Genomic DNA, 17,956 nt, shown 5'->3' with positions numbered 1-17,956 from the left:
AACCTTAAATACAAATAAAAAAATTGATATATAGTAATTACAGTATTTATAACCAAAAAAAAAAAAAAAAAAAAAAAGGAGAAAAATTCTTTTCTCTTGCTTGGAAGATGGACATTTTCTGATTTTTTTTTTCACTACATTTCAAGCAAATTTTTTTTTCTCCTTCCCTAAAATTTTACAAAAGGACCTCCTAGAAAAAAAAAATTAAAATTTGCCATTTATTAAGAAAATTTTGTAGCTTTTTATTTTTTTTCCCCCCTCCTCCTACAAATTCATACACATTAGAGTTGTTTGCTCAAAATATGTAGAAAGTTTTTTAATGGCAAAATGATCCCAACATACTACATGCTACTTCCATCAACTTTCCTGCAAAAATTCAAATACAAATAAATATATTAGCAAACATGTAGTAGCTAAGTACAGTGACGGAGTCAGGATAAATCTCTACTATATATGCATAAAAAATATTTTTAATCATATAAAAATAGTATAATTTTCTGTCGAACAAACCCCCCAGAGCAAAGGTGGCTCCGCCATTGTGTGACGTAAGAGAGGAGATAGTTTCAATGTCGTTAGATTGCATAACTTGGGTAGTCCGATGCACTAAAGCTCACGCTGCGGAAACCAGGAAGGATTGGACCATAGTCCATTATACGCAACCTTACACTGCATTTCTATGACTAGAGTTGATAGTTTCGATGTCGCAAGATTGCATAACAGCGGGTAATTCGATGCTCTCGCTATGTGCGAAAACCAGGAAGTCTTGGACCATAGTCTATTATACGCAATCTTACCTTGCATTTCTGCAAGAGATTGTTTCTGCGACTCAAGTCATGACCTTCTGATTACATGACAACAACTTTACTAATTACGTTACGGGTGTCATTTGACTACCTTTGTTGCCAACTCACAAGAGGAAAAATGAAATTGACACATAAGATAATTAAACATGAATGGAAACATAATGTCAAACAAATACAATGAGATGGACAAATCATGACATCTTGATAATTGAAATGAAATACTATTAGAAAGCAGGTGGGGGGCAACGAATTTGTCAACAAATACACTAGGCTGGCTGGTTTCTAATTTACTCAACAATCCAAAGTTGGAAAAATCAGTGCATACAGCTGTACTAATGCCTTTAGAATTTCAACATAAAGATCATAACACATTCGTAAAAGACAGCTCGATGCATAAAGCATTCTTAAAAAAGATTCAGAAAAAGACCGGACCCCAATGAGTGACTTGATTGGTTTTGATTAAGTGGTAAGAGCGCAACATGCAATGTGCTTAGACACGTGCGATAAGTTTCAACTCTATTGAAAACAATCAAAGTCTGATGTTTAAGTGGAGAAAGATAGGTTGACGAGTCTATCGTTCGCCAAGTCTTGAACCGTGTGCCGACTAACCCTCAAAGGTTTTTCAAATATCAAAAAAAAAGAAAAATAGGGCTTATTGCTTGATGATCGAAAAATTCATCTGAAGCCAACCTTTTGGACTAAGGGCGACCTTCAAAACTCGAGGATGATGGCTCGCTCCTCTACTAAAATATCAAACTTAGTTCGCATGGTACTGGATCGAAACCTCTAGCCTAAGTATGACATCCCTCCATCTTTGTCGGAGAGTCTCACTTGGGGTAAAAGCGCTCCCTAGTAAAAGGTAACATCATTCTCAAGACTTGAACCAATGACCTCTGCTTAAAGACATAGGGATAACCACCCTAACCTCTAAACCTAAGTACAGCATCCCTCCATCTTTGTCGGAAGTCTCACTTAGGATAAGAGGGCTCCCTAGTAAAAGGCAGTATCATTCTCAGGACTCGAACCAGCGTCCTCTGGTTAAAGAGGTAAGGCTAACCACCCTAGTTTTGGTGGTTAACCCTTTACTACGAGTGGTTTTATGGTTAGGTATGACCAACCCTACTTTTTTCCCTTCACCTTCACACTTTTTTCCTCTTTAATAATTCATACTATATGCTTTTAAAAAATAAGAAAAACAACTCCATCAAATGGTTTTAGAATAATCTATATATCAAGCAAAGAACTAATTCTTTTTCTTTTTTTTATATATCTCACCGACAATATTTCTCAACTACTAATTACTTAATACAATATTGTCACTTTCTATAAAAACGTGCAAACATATTACCTAACAATTTATGGCTTATAATAAAAGAAATTAAAACAAAAACTAACTAATCAATGAAAATAATGACAATGATCTCTTAACTCACACACACACCAAAAAAAATTAGCAAAGCAAACAAATTAGTCTACCACTTTATTTTGAGCAAATTTTAATAATCATGATGGTCTAGTTAGTTTTTATCCTCAAAGGTTTGTGTATATCGTACACTTTTTAAATTCATTCTCTATTTGAGAGACTATAGGCATGTTGGTGTTGTTAGTGTCCGAATCAATTTGCATGCACGTCGACAAATTGGAGCCAGCTTTTTATCCATACAGGTCTGCATATATCGTACTCTTCTCAAACTCAGACTCTATTTGTGAGACTATAGGCATGTTACTGTGTTAGTGTCCAGACCAATTTGCATGCACGTCGACTAATTTCTTAGGGCACTTGCTACCTCCAATCAGAATAAATATTAAATAACTCTGTCCATCAAATTTTATTTTGAGGAAATGTGTTTATGTGGGAAAAGATGAATTGCCAATTTGTGCAAAATCTTAAATCCATTTCCAAATTTATTTATTTTTTTAAAAACCATTTCCAAAAAGTTGGATAGACATAGCTTAGATGTTAAGTCCAAGAATTCCACCACAAAAAAAAGTTGGCAACAACTGGAATCACAAAGAGACATAATTCCATTATTCTCACTTATACCCACCTACCAAATTTGTTATTACATCACATTTACTAATCAAGAAAAGAACCAATTTTTAACAAACTTTTGTACTAAATCACATTAATTTGTTAGAAAAGAACCAAATTTTGTGCTAATTGTAAGGACAAAAAAAAAAAATTTAACACAAAAAATTGAGCCATTTTCAAGAATCGAGAATCTACCAGAGATACCCTCTCCCCACGGAAGGCTACAGACATACCACACTTGCCTCGACCCCACTTGTGGAATTAGCCTCTCGTATAAGGCGGCCCAAATCGTCAGATTACAACGCGTTATTATTATTTATTATTTACTAAGAAAAAAATTTAAAATATATCTGAATTTTGGTAAAATTTGTTGTGACACACCTCCAACTTTGCGGGTTTTATGACCGCTGACTATTTATTACCGTATTTCTGTAATACACACTGAGCGCGTGAGAATCTGAAGTGGTCCAGCTGAGAGTCGTAGATCCCCGCAAAATTGAAGCATGTTACAACAAATTTGTTGAAAGTTTATATATATTTCTGACTCATTTCCCTTATTTATTCCATAATTAGAGATAATAAAACACATTAACCGCAACAATCAAAGACACCAAAAATGATAAAAATAAAAAAATATGACAAACAAAAAAAATAATAATAATTTTTTTAAAAAAATTAGTTACCTCTTCTTGGCCTAGCAACAACTTTAGCAACAACAGGAGCAGCTTTAGGAGCAACCTTAATCTCCTCCACCGGAAATAGAACTCCGTCAATCCCCTGAACGGAAATCCGGCCATCTGTGTAGATATCCGGATCGAACAAATAACCCGACGTTTCACCGAACCCGAATTTCACTGATCCATCTGCTTCCTCAGCAATAACTTTGTGTGGTAATCTCAATGTGTCATACTTGACTTTACCAAATCTCCTTACGGAGTTATACATACTTTCTTCCGTTTGATACTCAGGTATCAAATGGTAGTACATTATCTGTTCTGGCGCCCCGGGTTCGCTAAGCTGATCAGTTGTCAGCTTAGCCATAGCCTCGTCATTGGGCGCCAGGACGGTCAGTACGTATCCTTCTGACACTAGTCTACCCATTTCTGTAGCTAGTGATGTCAGATTGACAAGTATATCAGCCAACTCATTGTAACCTCCGTACTGTAATAGGGTTTGGATGAAGTCCTTGACCTGTGTTTCGCCGTCGAAGTGGTGGTGTGGTCCACCTGGTCCGGGTGCTGGTGCTGGCGCCAGCGACGGACCAGGTGCCATTGCCGCGTATATAGGAAGCGCCGGGGGCGCTCCTGCTGGTACTGAAGGATATTTCTTATTCTTAAGCTTGTTTGTTCTGGGATCAACTTCTGGTGCTCCCTCCGGGAGCACTGCAGAAATGGAACGCAGGTTCCTCCTGACGTTGAAATCCATTTGAACGGTTTTCGGAATCATAACTCTGTCAATCCCGTGGATTATTCCATCTGGTTTGATTATATCATCTGGTTTGGTAACCATTTTGAATCTCTGAAGAACATGTAGATATTGATTCTCACCGTGGCAGAGCGTGGAATACATTCCACTTCCACGCTTCTGGTGCTGCAAATTTCCAGACTCAATGCGAGCTGGAATCATGTGATAGAGCAACAAATTCTGAAGCGATTTTAGGTTCCCGGGCTCAAGCAGGAATCGCTTGAACTCGGGATCTAAATCACGTTCGAGTGCTTCATTGGTTGGTGCCAATATAGTTATGTTGTGTGTTGACACAGCTTCTTCAAGTGTTTGTAGAAGAAGTGCTTTTTCAACTAGCTCAGATAGCTCAGTGTAGTGTGAATCAAGAAGTGCTACAAGTACTGAGTTTGAGTTGATCTGGGGAGGTACTTTTTCTTGTAATGTAGCAACATTAATGGTGGTGAATGAGAGGAACAAAAAAGTTAACAAGAAACCATAGATCTGTAAATCCATGGCACTTGTTTTTTCTTGAAATTTGCTCTTGGTTTCTTGATTTTTTGTTAATTGTTCTCTTAGTGGTGTTTGGAGGTGTCTTTAACAACACAATGTGTGGGGGGGATGATGTGAATGTGAGTGAGTTATGTGGGTGGTTTTGGCTTTGGTTGTAAAGAAGGAAAAGAGAAGAAGAGGTGGGATATAGAGGGTGGGGGTAGGGGTGGGGGTGCCGGGGTGGGGAAGGGGGGTCTATAGTTGTCATTGTTTGGTGAAATAATAAAGTATAGAGGTAATGGATGGTCAAGGGTTACTTTCTTAAATATTTTTTTGTTAGTGTTTTATCACTCTTTTTTATTTGTTTTTCCCTCAATATCCAATGTAGTATCTGTTTTGAGTAGGGCCGGATATAAAATATCAAAAATTAAATTATCGAACTGAATCAAAAAATTTGATAATTGATATTTGATAATTCAATATTTGAGATGACATTTATAAATAAAATTTTAATATTTTGGTATTCGAAATTGTGTTAGGTACAAGATATTAATACCGTTTGATATTGATATTTACCGAATATCAAATTATTATTGTTATTATTATCATTATAGATATATATATATATATATATATAATACGATATGTCTAACTAACCCAATAGACAATAATATTAGTCATCCCAAAAAATATTTTGTACCTTGGTAATATATTCGTAAAAAGCACAAAAAAATATTAAATAGGGTTTCTATTAAATATACTTTTTGAAGTTTAAACATAGTTTGCCCATTTCTAACTTTAATATGGTATTACCAAGTACCGTATCGAACCGAAGTTAAATTTATTAATTACCGAATAATCGAATCGATATCTAAAAGTATGATATTTGGTATCTATTCTCAAACATTGATTATCAAATTATCGAACTTAAACTTTGAAAATATCAAATCGAATAACTAGTTGTGAGAATCGATTAATATAAATTTATGATGAAAAATCTCAATTTATCAATTTTTTTTTATGATTTTATTTTAAGAGTTCAGGTTTAATCTTCTGTTTAAGAATAAAGGGCTACTTACTACTGAGGCCAAGCTAATAGTAAGTTGAATTAAGTAAATATAATCCAAATTATATATTTGTATATATATATATATATATATATATATATAATTTAAATACACAAAAATTATAAACTTTAAATCAAGGCTCTATCTTTGCTTACCACTGCACAACTTTTGATAGTGAAAGGGGAGACTTTGGCTTCAAGTGAAAACTTACTAAGCACAAACTATTTTTTTTTCTTTTTTTGTTCTTTGGAATTGGTGAAACTTTGGGTTAAAGTTGTTACACAAAGAGAAAACTAGTGACATGTGGAAAATGAAGTTTAGTTAAAAAAAAAGTATTTGGAATTAGGGAAACTTTAGGTTAAAGTAGTGACATGTGGAAAATGTAAGTTTAGTGTAATTATTAAGGTTTATAAGTTGGAAATGTGGACCTATTTCATTTTCATTGATAATGGAGGCACTTTATATGGCAAATTTCTCAATTTAAATTTTATGGTGGGTTGTGATCAGGGTGGGCATGGTACGGTACGATATGGTATTTTAAACTTTGATATAGTAACTTCAGTTTTTAGTATCTAAAAGAACAATACTATTACCATATCGAATTAGTTCGGTATGGTTCGATATTTTTAAATTCGGTTTCAATATTTTACGGTATGGTAATTCGGTAATCATACTTTATTTGATTTCTAATTACATATATTCATATACAAAAACTATAACTTTAAATTTTAAAAACGTCTCAATCATGTTAGGCTAACAACTATCTTTATAAATCAATTGCACAAAAATAACATTTCAATCACGATTTAATAGTTCGAGATGCAAACTCTGAATAACAGTACCTAAACTCAAGCATAGTACTCCTAATAATTAGCTTCCTAAAAAATTTATTTCTGAATAAAAGCTACTTTTATGTTCAATTGGCTAATGGATGATATAAAAATACATTTAATAATCTTAAATATAATATATTTATGGGTTTTATATGATATTAAAAAATTTCGCTGCGGTATACGATATTTCGATTTTATTGCATAAATACCATACCAAATATCAAAATAATTTAAAATTCCTACCAAATACCATAACATCCATACTGCGGTATAAAATATTTTGATTTTGGTCTGATATTCGGTATATACCATATTATGCCCACCCCTAGTTGTGATAATATGGGCAAACAAGATGAAATTATCAAAAAAGGCGAAAGGTTAATGGTCAAAAACATACCTGTAGAATCTCGATATTTTGAGTTTCATATATGAATTAGTGAATGTGTAATTTTTTTGGCCTGAAATGTTACTAACTATTATCAAAACACATCTCAATTATTAATTATCTATTTTTCTATCTAAAAATGAACAATTAATAGTTGAAGTATGTTTTGATAAATATCTAGCGATAGTTCATGTAAGAAGATAAAATCCTGAGAGGTAAGAAGATGAAATCCTGAGAACTCGAGATAATTTAGATGTACGTTTTGATCATTACTAAAAAAAGATTAGCATAAAAGACAAAATTCTTATAATTTATTATATATTTGTGTCTTCCTAGAAAATCAATTTATAAAATTTATTGGAGAAAACTAAAACACAATGTTCTATCAATTAACAAGCACACATGAGGTAAATCATTTTTGATACACTAATTGATTAGACTTCAAATTTCCATTTTAGTAGTTCTAATAATTGGTAACTTTGGTATTTCCACTAACTAAAATATTGTTTAGATAAAAAGAAAAAAAGAGAAAATTTTGCTTAAAGATTAAAAATGCTAATTTTTACAAAGTTTTGGTTTCCTATGTACATAAAAAAAAAATAGCAAATAGTCAATGATATAATTGCAAATTTCAAATTGCAAATTGATTAAAAGCTATCGTCATTAATATATAAGAAAAGAAAAGGAAATTAAAGTGCGTAAGTCGATCAAGAACTATCATCATTAATAAAACAAATAAAAGAAAAGCTCAATGAAATGCCGATAGCTCTTTATTTTTGCCAAGGTTTGGTTCCGTCCACCGATGAAAAATAGCAAGTGTTATGTGATAATATAATTGAAGTACACATAAACTGATCGAACACTATTGTCACTAATAGACAAATGCAAACTTGATGGCAAAAGATGACTAACTAATCAAGAACTATCATCATTAATAAAATAAAAGAAAGAAAAACTCAATAAAATGCCGACAACTATTTATTTTTGCCGAGTTTTAGTTCCCTCCGCCGATGAAAAATAGCAAGTACTATGTGATAGTATAATCAAAGTACACATAAGCTAATCGAACGCTGTGGCAAAAGCTGACTTCTTCTTCTTTTGGGGGGACCTGAGTTGAGTTTAGTCAAGTTCTTATTTTCCTCCACAAATAAAAGTGGATTAAAGGAATTTCTTTTTATTCTCATTTTCATTTTTCTTAATTTATCAAATGAGTCGTGGTACAGTGGTGAGATTGTTTCACTCTTAAATAGAGATTTCGAGTTCAAGTTCTTAATATGAAGAAAATTCAGTTGAAAGTGTCATCCTTGAAATGGGCACTACAGTGACCAACATGAGTTTTGATGTAGTGGTGACATTGTTTCATCCTTAAATGAAGGTCTCGAGTTTGAGTATTTGGTACAGAAAAAATTCTATTAGAAGTGTCATCCTCAGAATGGCCCTGCAATGACCAACATGAGTTTTGGATGCAATTTTGAAATTGCTCCACCCTTAAATAGAGGTCTCGAGTTTGAGTTCTTAATATGAAAAAAATCCTATTAGAAAGGTCATCCTCGGAATAAGCCCCGCAATGACCAACATGATTTGTGGTAAAATAGTAAAATTGTTCTACCCTTAAATAGAGGTCTCGAGTTCGAGTTTTTAGTACGAAGATATCTTGATCGGAAGTGTCATTCTTAGAATGGATCCTGGAATTGCTAACACGAGTCATGGTGCAATCGTGAAGTTGCTTCACCTTAAAAAGAGGTTTCGAGTTTGCGTTCTTGGTATGTAGAAAGTTCTGTTGAGAGCGTCATCCCCAGAATCGATCATACAATACGCGATTTGAACTAATCAGGGCTCCAATATAAATATCGAACACCGATGAAAAACAAAAAAATAATTTTATTTTCTTTTTAATTTTAATTTTTATTTTTATTTATTTGTTTTTAATTTTGGGTTGGAACAGGCTGTAAGTGGGGCCCACACGGTTGAATGACATTATCAAATGAGCTGTGACGGTGGCTTACCGGCATATAAGCCACGCCGATTCCCTTTATAGCTTTGCTTTGTGTCTTTGGTTTCTTTAACTACGTCATCTATTTATATTGAAATCGATTAAATTAAAAATTATGTTAAAAGGCTTCCGATGGGAGGTAAAACATTTTTTAATAAAACTAATTTCACGTTCAATTTTGTAATTTGATGAGGAGTTTAAGTTATGCAAAACAATCTTCGATAAAATATAAAATAAAATTATGTAAAATAGATTCTTATAGTGCGACTCTTTTTTGGTATTTTTAAAGTTTGATTTTAATAATTTTGTAATCAATAATTAAAAATAGTTATCATATTTTGAACTTTCAAAGTTCAATCTGATAAATTAAATTTCGATTTGATTTGGTAACTCAACAACAACAACAAACTCAGTATATTCCCACATAGTGGGGTTTGGGGAGGATAGAGTGTACGCAGTCTATACCACTACCTCTAAAGAGGTCGAGAGGCTGTTTCCTATAGACCTTCGGCTCAAGACAAAAGACAGTATGAAAGAGCAACAAAAGCATAGAACAGGATGAAATAACATATGTACGACATCCACAAACATATTATACATTGTCAAACATAGGACACCAAGTTCAACCTAAATACTGACTGCGACTCATTCATACCCTTAGCCCTCTATCCTAATGCTATTCCTCCATAACTTCCTATCCAGAGTCATGTCCTCGGTCAGCTCTGTAACTGCTCCAAGTCACGCTTAATCACTTCTCTTCAGCATTTCTTCGGTCTACCCCTACCCCGCTTGAAACCTTCCAAGGTCAACCTCTCACATCTACGAATTGGGGCATCCGCGCCCCTCCTCATCACATGACCAAACCACCCCAACCTCACTTCCAGCATTTTATCATCACATGATTTGGTAACTCAATTTTCGATAATTTATGCTCACTCATAATACGTACCTACTTACCACCCCCCCAGAAGGACAAAGTTAGTGTATTTGCATGCATGTTCTACGAAATTCAATAGTTTTGACTCAACTTTAATACTATTTCTTTAATAAATCCATTTAGAATGTATAAATATTTTATTTAGAATTCACTAAATTATTTTTTCCTGAATTAAGAATTTATAAATTCAAAATATTAGCTCTGCCATAACCCCATTCAGTGACGGGTGCAATCTTTTAGGCTGCACTTTGTCTGAATCCAATACTATCAACTCGGAACATAAATTTATATATATATATATATATATATATATATATATATATATTTTTAAATTTAAAAAAAGTTGAATTCATAACATTTAAATTCTGAACTTATTAGTTCAATATTTTCATTATTCTCATACATTTGTAGTGGTCCTTTTTTTTTTTTTTAAAGGTAAATGAATTTTAGTAGGAATATTGGAGTAGAATTCATTGAATGTGGAATATAATGAAAACCACCAACTTTTACATGATTGAATAAAATATTCAATTTTTTATTTTCTCGAGGCTAAAATGAAAATACCAACAAAAATCACCTGTTTTTGGAGGGAACATTGGTTAACATTTTTTCAAAAATAATTCCTTCTATTTAAATTTTAAAATATATTCTATGTCTTTAGATTGACATAATGTGTCTAGTGAAGAAAGCTAATAATAGAGCTATCAATATGGATTTTGACCGGTGAAATTAATTAATATAGCTTTTCTCCCTAATTAATTATGTTTGATTAAGATTTATAAAACCTGTTTAGTAATATTGCTCCAGATGACTGATCAAATTTGGATTAACTAGAGCAGAATTTATTTCCAAAGTTCACAAATAATTTAAATCTCAATTTTGTAAGGGAAAAAAGTTCGATATATATCTAAATTTTGACGAAATTTGTTGTAACACGCCTCAACTTTGCGGGGGTCCTATGACCCCTCCCCCCTCTCTTTCGACTATCTATTATCGTATTTTTATGACATATTTGTCTAGCAGGACCACTACGTGAATACACGCGCACTGACGCATAAGGGTCTGAAGTGGTTCAGCTGGACAAATATATGCCACAAAAATACGGTAATAAATAGTCGAGGGGGGTCATAGGACCCCAAAAAGTTGAGGTGTGTTACAACAAATTTCACTAAAGTTTAAGTATTAATGATACCAAACGGTCCCAAGAAGACACAAAACCGTCACAAAACAATCCACAACAACAAGACAGTAAAAACGGCACAAGAACACAACACAAGAACAAGAAACGAAATGCAATATATTAAAGGATAAATAGATTAACAAAGGAGTGTATAGACCCTAAGATATATAAATCTACGGACCCTTACAACCTACACAAACTATCACCAATCTCATACGTAGACACAAGATCGGAATCCATTTTCCAAGCATCGACATTTCTGATCAAAATACAATCACTAGTGAATCCACACCAGTTTCTTGTCCTAATTTCGGTTTGCCTCAAAGGAGAGAGGACTTGGTGTTTCAAAAGTCATACAAAACTTACAAGTATCATCTAAAATCTAAGTAATGAAACCCTACATTGTTCTTTATATAATGTATTACATAGTAAAAATTAAAATGATCAAAAGGCCCTTAAGTGTGAAACGTCTATCAAGTGTAGTCCAAGTGTAGTGTATGGACGGTTTTGGTGCATCGTTAAGTCCTCTTTGGCTCTTCGATTGCACACACCAAGTCTCGGGTCCAATACGCACTCTCATAGGTCCATATCCGTGATTACTCTTGTATCATCCTCTCCATCCTGAGAGAAATTTATCCACAAATTCACGGCTTCACCTTGTTCAATTGGCCACTTCAAAAGAAACCTACTCAAAATAGTCCGCAGAAACACATGAGAAGCCTGAGAGCTCAATAACACAAGTCTCGGCCAACATCTTTATTTTGAACCTCGGCTTCCTCTCCATCTTGAGCCTTGTCTTCAATCTCATCCGAAACACATCCCACCTCTTTTCTTGGTAGCGGGTTCCTTGTGGTACCCTACGTCTTTCCATCAACTTCTCTTCCATATATAAGCATCATTGTATGCTCAATGTCCCTCAGGTTCCTTTCCACCATACTCCTCTATATGGACATATCAGTTTTGGGAAGTGAATTTTCGGTTAAGAGGATTATTTTGGTAATGTGGAGCTTCGATTGTGGAGCTTGGACGGAAGAAAATTGGCTTCTAAGTCCTTCTTGTTGGGCTTGATCAAATTGAGGGGGAAGTGACATATTTAGGTCTTGGGTTGGAGGGCATTTGGTGGCTTAGCTTATGTCTATGCTACTTGGTGGTGGTCTTGAAGGATTGATCGTTTGAGGTAAAGTTTTGGGAGTAAAAATACGAGAGTTCCTTCGACTTTCCACTCGTTCCAACCTCTCAAGTATAGTAGACATATCCGAGCTAATTTTTTTAAGACCCGCATTCGTCTTAGCCATGTCTCGGAAAATAGCATCAAGGTAGGCCAAAATGACTTCCATTATGGCCAATAAGTTACCTACAAAACAGAAAACAAGTTAGTTGTACAAAAGAGTGACGTGACAGCCTTTGATTGGTTGCGGATAGTGACGTGACTGCCTTAAAATGGTTGTGGAATTTGAAAAATTTAGTGTTTTTCCAACTTGTAGAAGAGTGAGTTTGATTTTGGAGGGGAAAGACACAAGTTGTGGAGTTTTTTCCACATTCAAAATAGGTTGACTTTCTTTGCACCTTTTGGGCAAAACAGCTTTTTGAAGGGTGGTTAACTCTTTCCTCTTTTGGTTAGTCTTGAAAAGTCCCCTTACTCCCTTTTGGTAACTAGTCTTTTTGAAAGCCTTTTTGTCCCTTACTACTTTAGTATAGTCTTGGAACTTGCTTCAAGACAAACAAGAAGACTACAATCTTCCACTTGATCTTTAGATTAACACTACTCATTGAAGGTTCTTCTTGACACAAGACATGAAGATTGGTCAAGAACACCAAGAACCTTCAATAAGATTTGAAGACCAAAGTTCAAGTTGAACCTTCCAACAATAATAAGACCTCTTTCAAACACAAATCCGCAACAACAATACCAACAACACACCTTTAAACCTCAGGTTTTCACAACCACAACACACTAAAAACGTTCAAATTTGAACCCACAACAACAACAACATCCACACTTTGGCCCACCCTTTGAATCCGCACAACAACAACACAAAAAGGAGCCCAACTTGGATCTTGATTCTACCAGTGTTAGTGAAGAAGAAACTAACACAAACAACACTCAAAACAAGCAAGAGACTCCTAGATCTATGTTTAAAGGGCAAATCTCGGCCAAGACAACAACAAGAACATCAAGTCTCAGCCAAGAACAAATTCAAGAACACTATTTTTTTTATTCTTTTCAACTCACAAACCCAAGATTGATTTTGTTGGAATAAAATCAATGATGACTCTGATACCAAATGATACCAAACGGTCCAAAGAAGACACCGAACAGCCACAAGATGTCACAAAATAGTCCACAACAATAAGACACTAAAAACGGCACAAGAACACAGCACAAGAACAAGAAACGAAATGCAATATATTAAAGAATAAATAGATTAACAAAGGAGTGTATAGATCCTAAGAACTCTAAGATATATTAAATCTAAGGATATTAAAACCTACACAAACTATCACCAATCTCCTACGTAGACACAAGATCGAAATTCACCTCCCAAGCATCGACGTTTCTAATCAAAATACGATCACTAATGAATCCACACTGGTTTCTTGTCCTAATTTCGATTTGCCTCAAATAAAAGAAGACTTGGTGACAAGACTTACAAATATCATCTAAAATCTAAGTAATGAAACCCTACATACATAATAGAAACTAGAATGACCAAAAGACCCTTAAGTGTGAGGCGCCTATCAAGTGTAGTCCAAGTATAGTTTACGGACGATTTTATCATTAGGTCCTCTTTGGCTCTTCAATTGCACACACCAAGTTTCGGGTCCAACACACACTCTCATAGGTTCATATCCGTGATTATTCTTGTATCAATTAATATGGGGGCATCCATTGAGTTATTTACTTTTCTGCACTTATTGACTTATGGGGGGTAGGGGTGGGGTAATTTTGTAGTTATAATTGCATGAGTTTAATCTGTTACTTTATGTTATTATTTTGGTTATTTACTTACTTTATCCAAAGATGTTGGAGTTGATTCAGGTTTGTCTCTATCTTGACTTAGTTATATTATCTTGCTTTTTATCATATTTATGTCAAAATTTAGCTCAGTCGGCCGATGATGCCTACTGAGTACCCGTGGTTTTGGTACTCATACTACTTTTCTGTACCTCTTTTTGGTACTGATCTGAGTACTAGTTGCCGTCGTTGATTTAAGGATCGTGTTGTATTGGATTTCCGGAGATAGGGTGGGCTCTTGGAGTTGGAGTTGCCCTTGAAGTTGGAGTTGCCCCATTTCCTTCTATCTATCTATGTCTAGTCTTTAGTTTCGAGGCGGAATTGTATTGACTAGACTATTTTAGAACTTGGGTTGTATTTATAATAGCTCTTGTACTGTATCTATCATATCATGGGATGATTTTCTATGTTATGACTACTTTTTAAATTTTTTCTATTGTCTTACTTATTTTTGAATTGTATTATCTATTTCATCTTTTTGAGGCATTTTCCACCAAGTTAAACCTTGACATTTAGCTTCGGACTGCGGTTCGAGTTACCTACTAACAATAATCTCTAATTGAGTATGCATGCTTTGTGGAGTTTTTTTGTTTTTTTTTCTTACCCTATTTTACAATTTGAAAATTTTTTGTAAAGGAGGTGTTAGACATAAATATTGCCAAAATTTGCATTTATATAAACTTGCCATTTCTTTTCCCACTCACTTTATCCTTAATTAGCAACAACTCACTTTAATAAAATAAAATTAGATTGCCTGTAAAGTGTAAAAAAACAAGAAGTCAAAGAAACTTTAATCCAATGCTTAGAATACAGAAATGCCAATCATAAGGCTAATTATATATTTGTTTCTACTTTTTGAACCAAAGCAACAAATATAATTAATTACATACTTCCTCCGTTCTGAATTGATTGTCATATTTAAATTTTTTAAGAGTCAAACTAAAAAATTATTTTATGAAATTCTTTTACCATTATAACATAAACAACATGTCACCAGAAAAAAAAAGTCAAACAACATAAATCACTATATAATTTAAGGGTCTTCCAAAAATTTTTTTTGGAGTCAGGAAATTATAGTGTTTGGCCATGAAAATTCAAAAAAAAATTTTGAAAAGGAAAAACAGGTTTTTGGTGTTTTCACAATTTTTCAACTCCAATTCCAACTTTTATTATTATTACTACATATAACACCAATCTTTTAAGTTTTTACATAAAACTCTCCTTATAACATTACTTTTTCAATACTACGTATATAATAGTTTTTAAAAATAAGATAATTATAATTTCAAACGTAATACTATCCTAATTAATATATATCTCTTTTTCTCTCTCATCATTATTTTTCTCTCTTATTTAATTTTCTCCCTTATTTAAAATATTATTTTATTGCTAATGATACTAATTACTATATAATAATAATAATAATAATTTTTCTGTTGTGATACGAACGTTTAAGGAATTATAGTCGTAAAATTAATAATGGATAATCGTTTTCTATATTTCTGGATTTAATAAAGTTGTAGCAGATTAGTTTACCACTGCCACAAATTATTCTTATGTTTAATTTGATTATATATTTTATATTATGTACATCTTTATTATACTATTCAAATATAAATAGTTTATACCATATATATGCTAAAAATATAAATCGGTGATACATATTTTTCATAAAAAAAATATGTCCAATTTAACAAATTTATACCTTAAACTGCAGTTGCTACCTTTATATACCATAATACTTGGTATCTTTATACACAAAGTATTATATTTATACCCATAAATATATAAAGGATTTTATTTATAAGGGATAATACCCACGAAAATACCTGAAGTTTAACCAAATTTCCGGTGGAGCATATTGAACTTTGCGGGGGTTCTATTACCCCTCTATACTTTTTTAATTGAAATTAATTCCCCCCAGACTTTTTTAAAGTGGAATTAATTCCCCCCTCAAAACGTATACCCAGTTTTTTCCGTGTCTTCTCCATTTTATCACTTTTCAACATTTTTTTACAATTACAACCATATTAAATATTCCAAATGATTCTATTAAATTTATGAAGAAAGTTTTTCAAATAATTGAATGAAATCTTCCATTAATTTTCCATTGAAACTCGGAAGATTCAATTAGCGAGTTCCATTAATGAAAGATTCAATGAAACTCGCTAATTGAAAACTCAATGGAAGATTCAATTTCCATTAACGGAATTCGGAAGATTCATTAATGGAACTCGAAAGATTCGAAAAGTTTAATGTCATGATTCAATTTCCATTAATGAAACTCAGAAGATTCGAAAAATTCATTAATGAAACTCGGAAGATTCAAAAAATTGAAGTTCATGTATGAAGCTATTCAATCTTCCGTTAATGGAACTCGGAAGATTCAATTTCCATGAAGCTATTCAATCTTCCGTTAATGAAACTCGGAAGATTCAATTTCCATTAATGGAACTCGAAAATAAATTAGCGAGTTTTCGAGTTTGAATCTTCCGAATCATTCATTGAGTTTCAATTAGCGAGTTCCATTAAATTATAACCATTAAGGAATTTTTCGAGTTCCATACATGAAATTTAATTCGAAATCTTTCCATTAATTATAACCATTAATCTATCCGAATTATAATTTCGAGTTCGAATCCATTTATAATTCCGAGTTCAAATTATAAATGGAACTCGAAAGATTCGAAAAAATCTTTCCATTAATTATAACCATTAATCTTTCCATTAATTCGAAAAGATTCCGAGTTTCATACATGAAATTTTTTTTTTTCATGATTTTTCGAGTTCCATTAAGAAGAAAGAAGAATGAAAAAATAAATAAAAATATAAAACTTTAAATAATTATAAAATTAAGGGGTTGTTTGGCAAAAAAAAAGAGTTTTAAAACGTTTTTAACACTGTTCACGCGCTCAATGCACGTGAATCATACGCAGTGTGCCAAGTGGCAGATATATGCCATTAAAATACGAAAAAAAAAGTCTAGGGGTAATAGGACCCCCACAAAGTTCAGTATGCTCAACTGATAATCCGGTCAAACTTCAGGTATTTTCATAGGTATTATCCCTATTTATAACAGAAATATACAAAGTATGTTATATATAAATTTTATATCATGTATATAGCATATACACACATATATAAATATACAAAGTATTAAGAAACATACTAAGCATATTTATAACATAAATATACAAAATATGTTATATATGAAGTTTATACCATGTATATATCATATACACACATATATATAAATATACAAAACATAAAAGAACATACTAAGCATATTTATATATTTATGGCATATGATATAATAAAGCATAAATATGCAAAGTATGTTTTATATCGAAATAATTTATTCACACACAGTAAAATCTTTCATGTATAAGAAGATTAAAGAAATAAATTAACGTCACCCTAAAATTTAATAACAACTCATCATTTCCTATTTTTTAGGAACAAAAAATAAAGGAAATAAATTAAATAAATTCCTAAAAAATAAATTTGTTTGAAAGATAATATTTATTACCTAAAAAATAGGAAGCAGTGATCTATTAATATAACATCCATATTTAAAATTTTCAAATATGAGAAAACGGCTATTAATGTAAATATTATATATGTCATAATTGAAATTCATTAAATATGGCCATGTTTATGTAATTATTTTTATAATGGTGGTTAATTGTATTCTTTTTCCATTAGTAGGTAAATTTTAGTTGAGTGATTTAGATAGTTTGTAAAAGTTAGGGCATAAAATCATATTTAAAAAAGTTTT

General features: G+C 32.6%; 1 protein-coding gene across 1 annotated transcript; it reads right to left on the bottom strand.

Annotated features, from left to right (window-relative positions):
• Window positions 1-254: 254 nt before the first annotated feature.
• LOC107845746 (fasciclin-like arabinogalactan protein 17) lies at window positions 255-5,053 on the bottom strand. Its single transcript, XM_016690224.2, has 2 exons — window positions 3,519-5,053; window positions 255-366 (listed from the first exon to the last, which is right to left on the bottom strand). The coding sequence occupies exons 1-2, from the start codon at window positions 4,789-4,791 to the stop codon at window positions 317-319; spliced, it is 1,323 nt and encodes a 440-aa protein (XP_016545710.1). The 5' UTR covers window positions 4,792-5,053; the 3' UTR covers window positions 255-316.
• Window positions 5,054-17,956: the final 12,903 nt, after the last annotated feature.

The sequence above is a fragment of the Capsicum annuum genome, chromosome 8 (genome assembly GCF_002878395.1).
Source record: "Capsicum annuum cultivar UCD-10X-F1 chromosome 8, UCD10Xv1.1, whole genome shotgun sequence".
NCBI lineage: Eukaryota > Viridiplantae > Streptophyta > Magnoliopsida > Solanales > Solanaceae > Capsicum > Capsicum annuum.
Note: the sequence above shows the minus strand (reverse complement) of the source record. Positions and strands in the feature narration are given on the sequence as shown.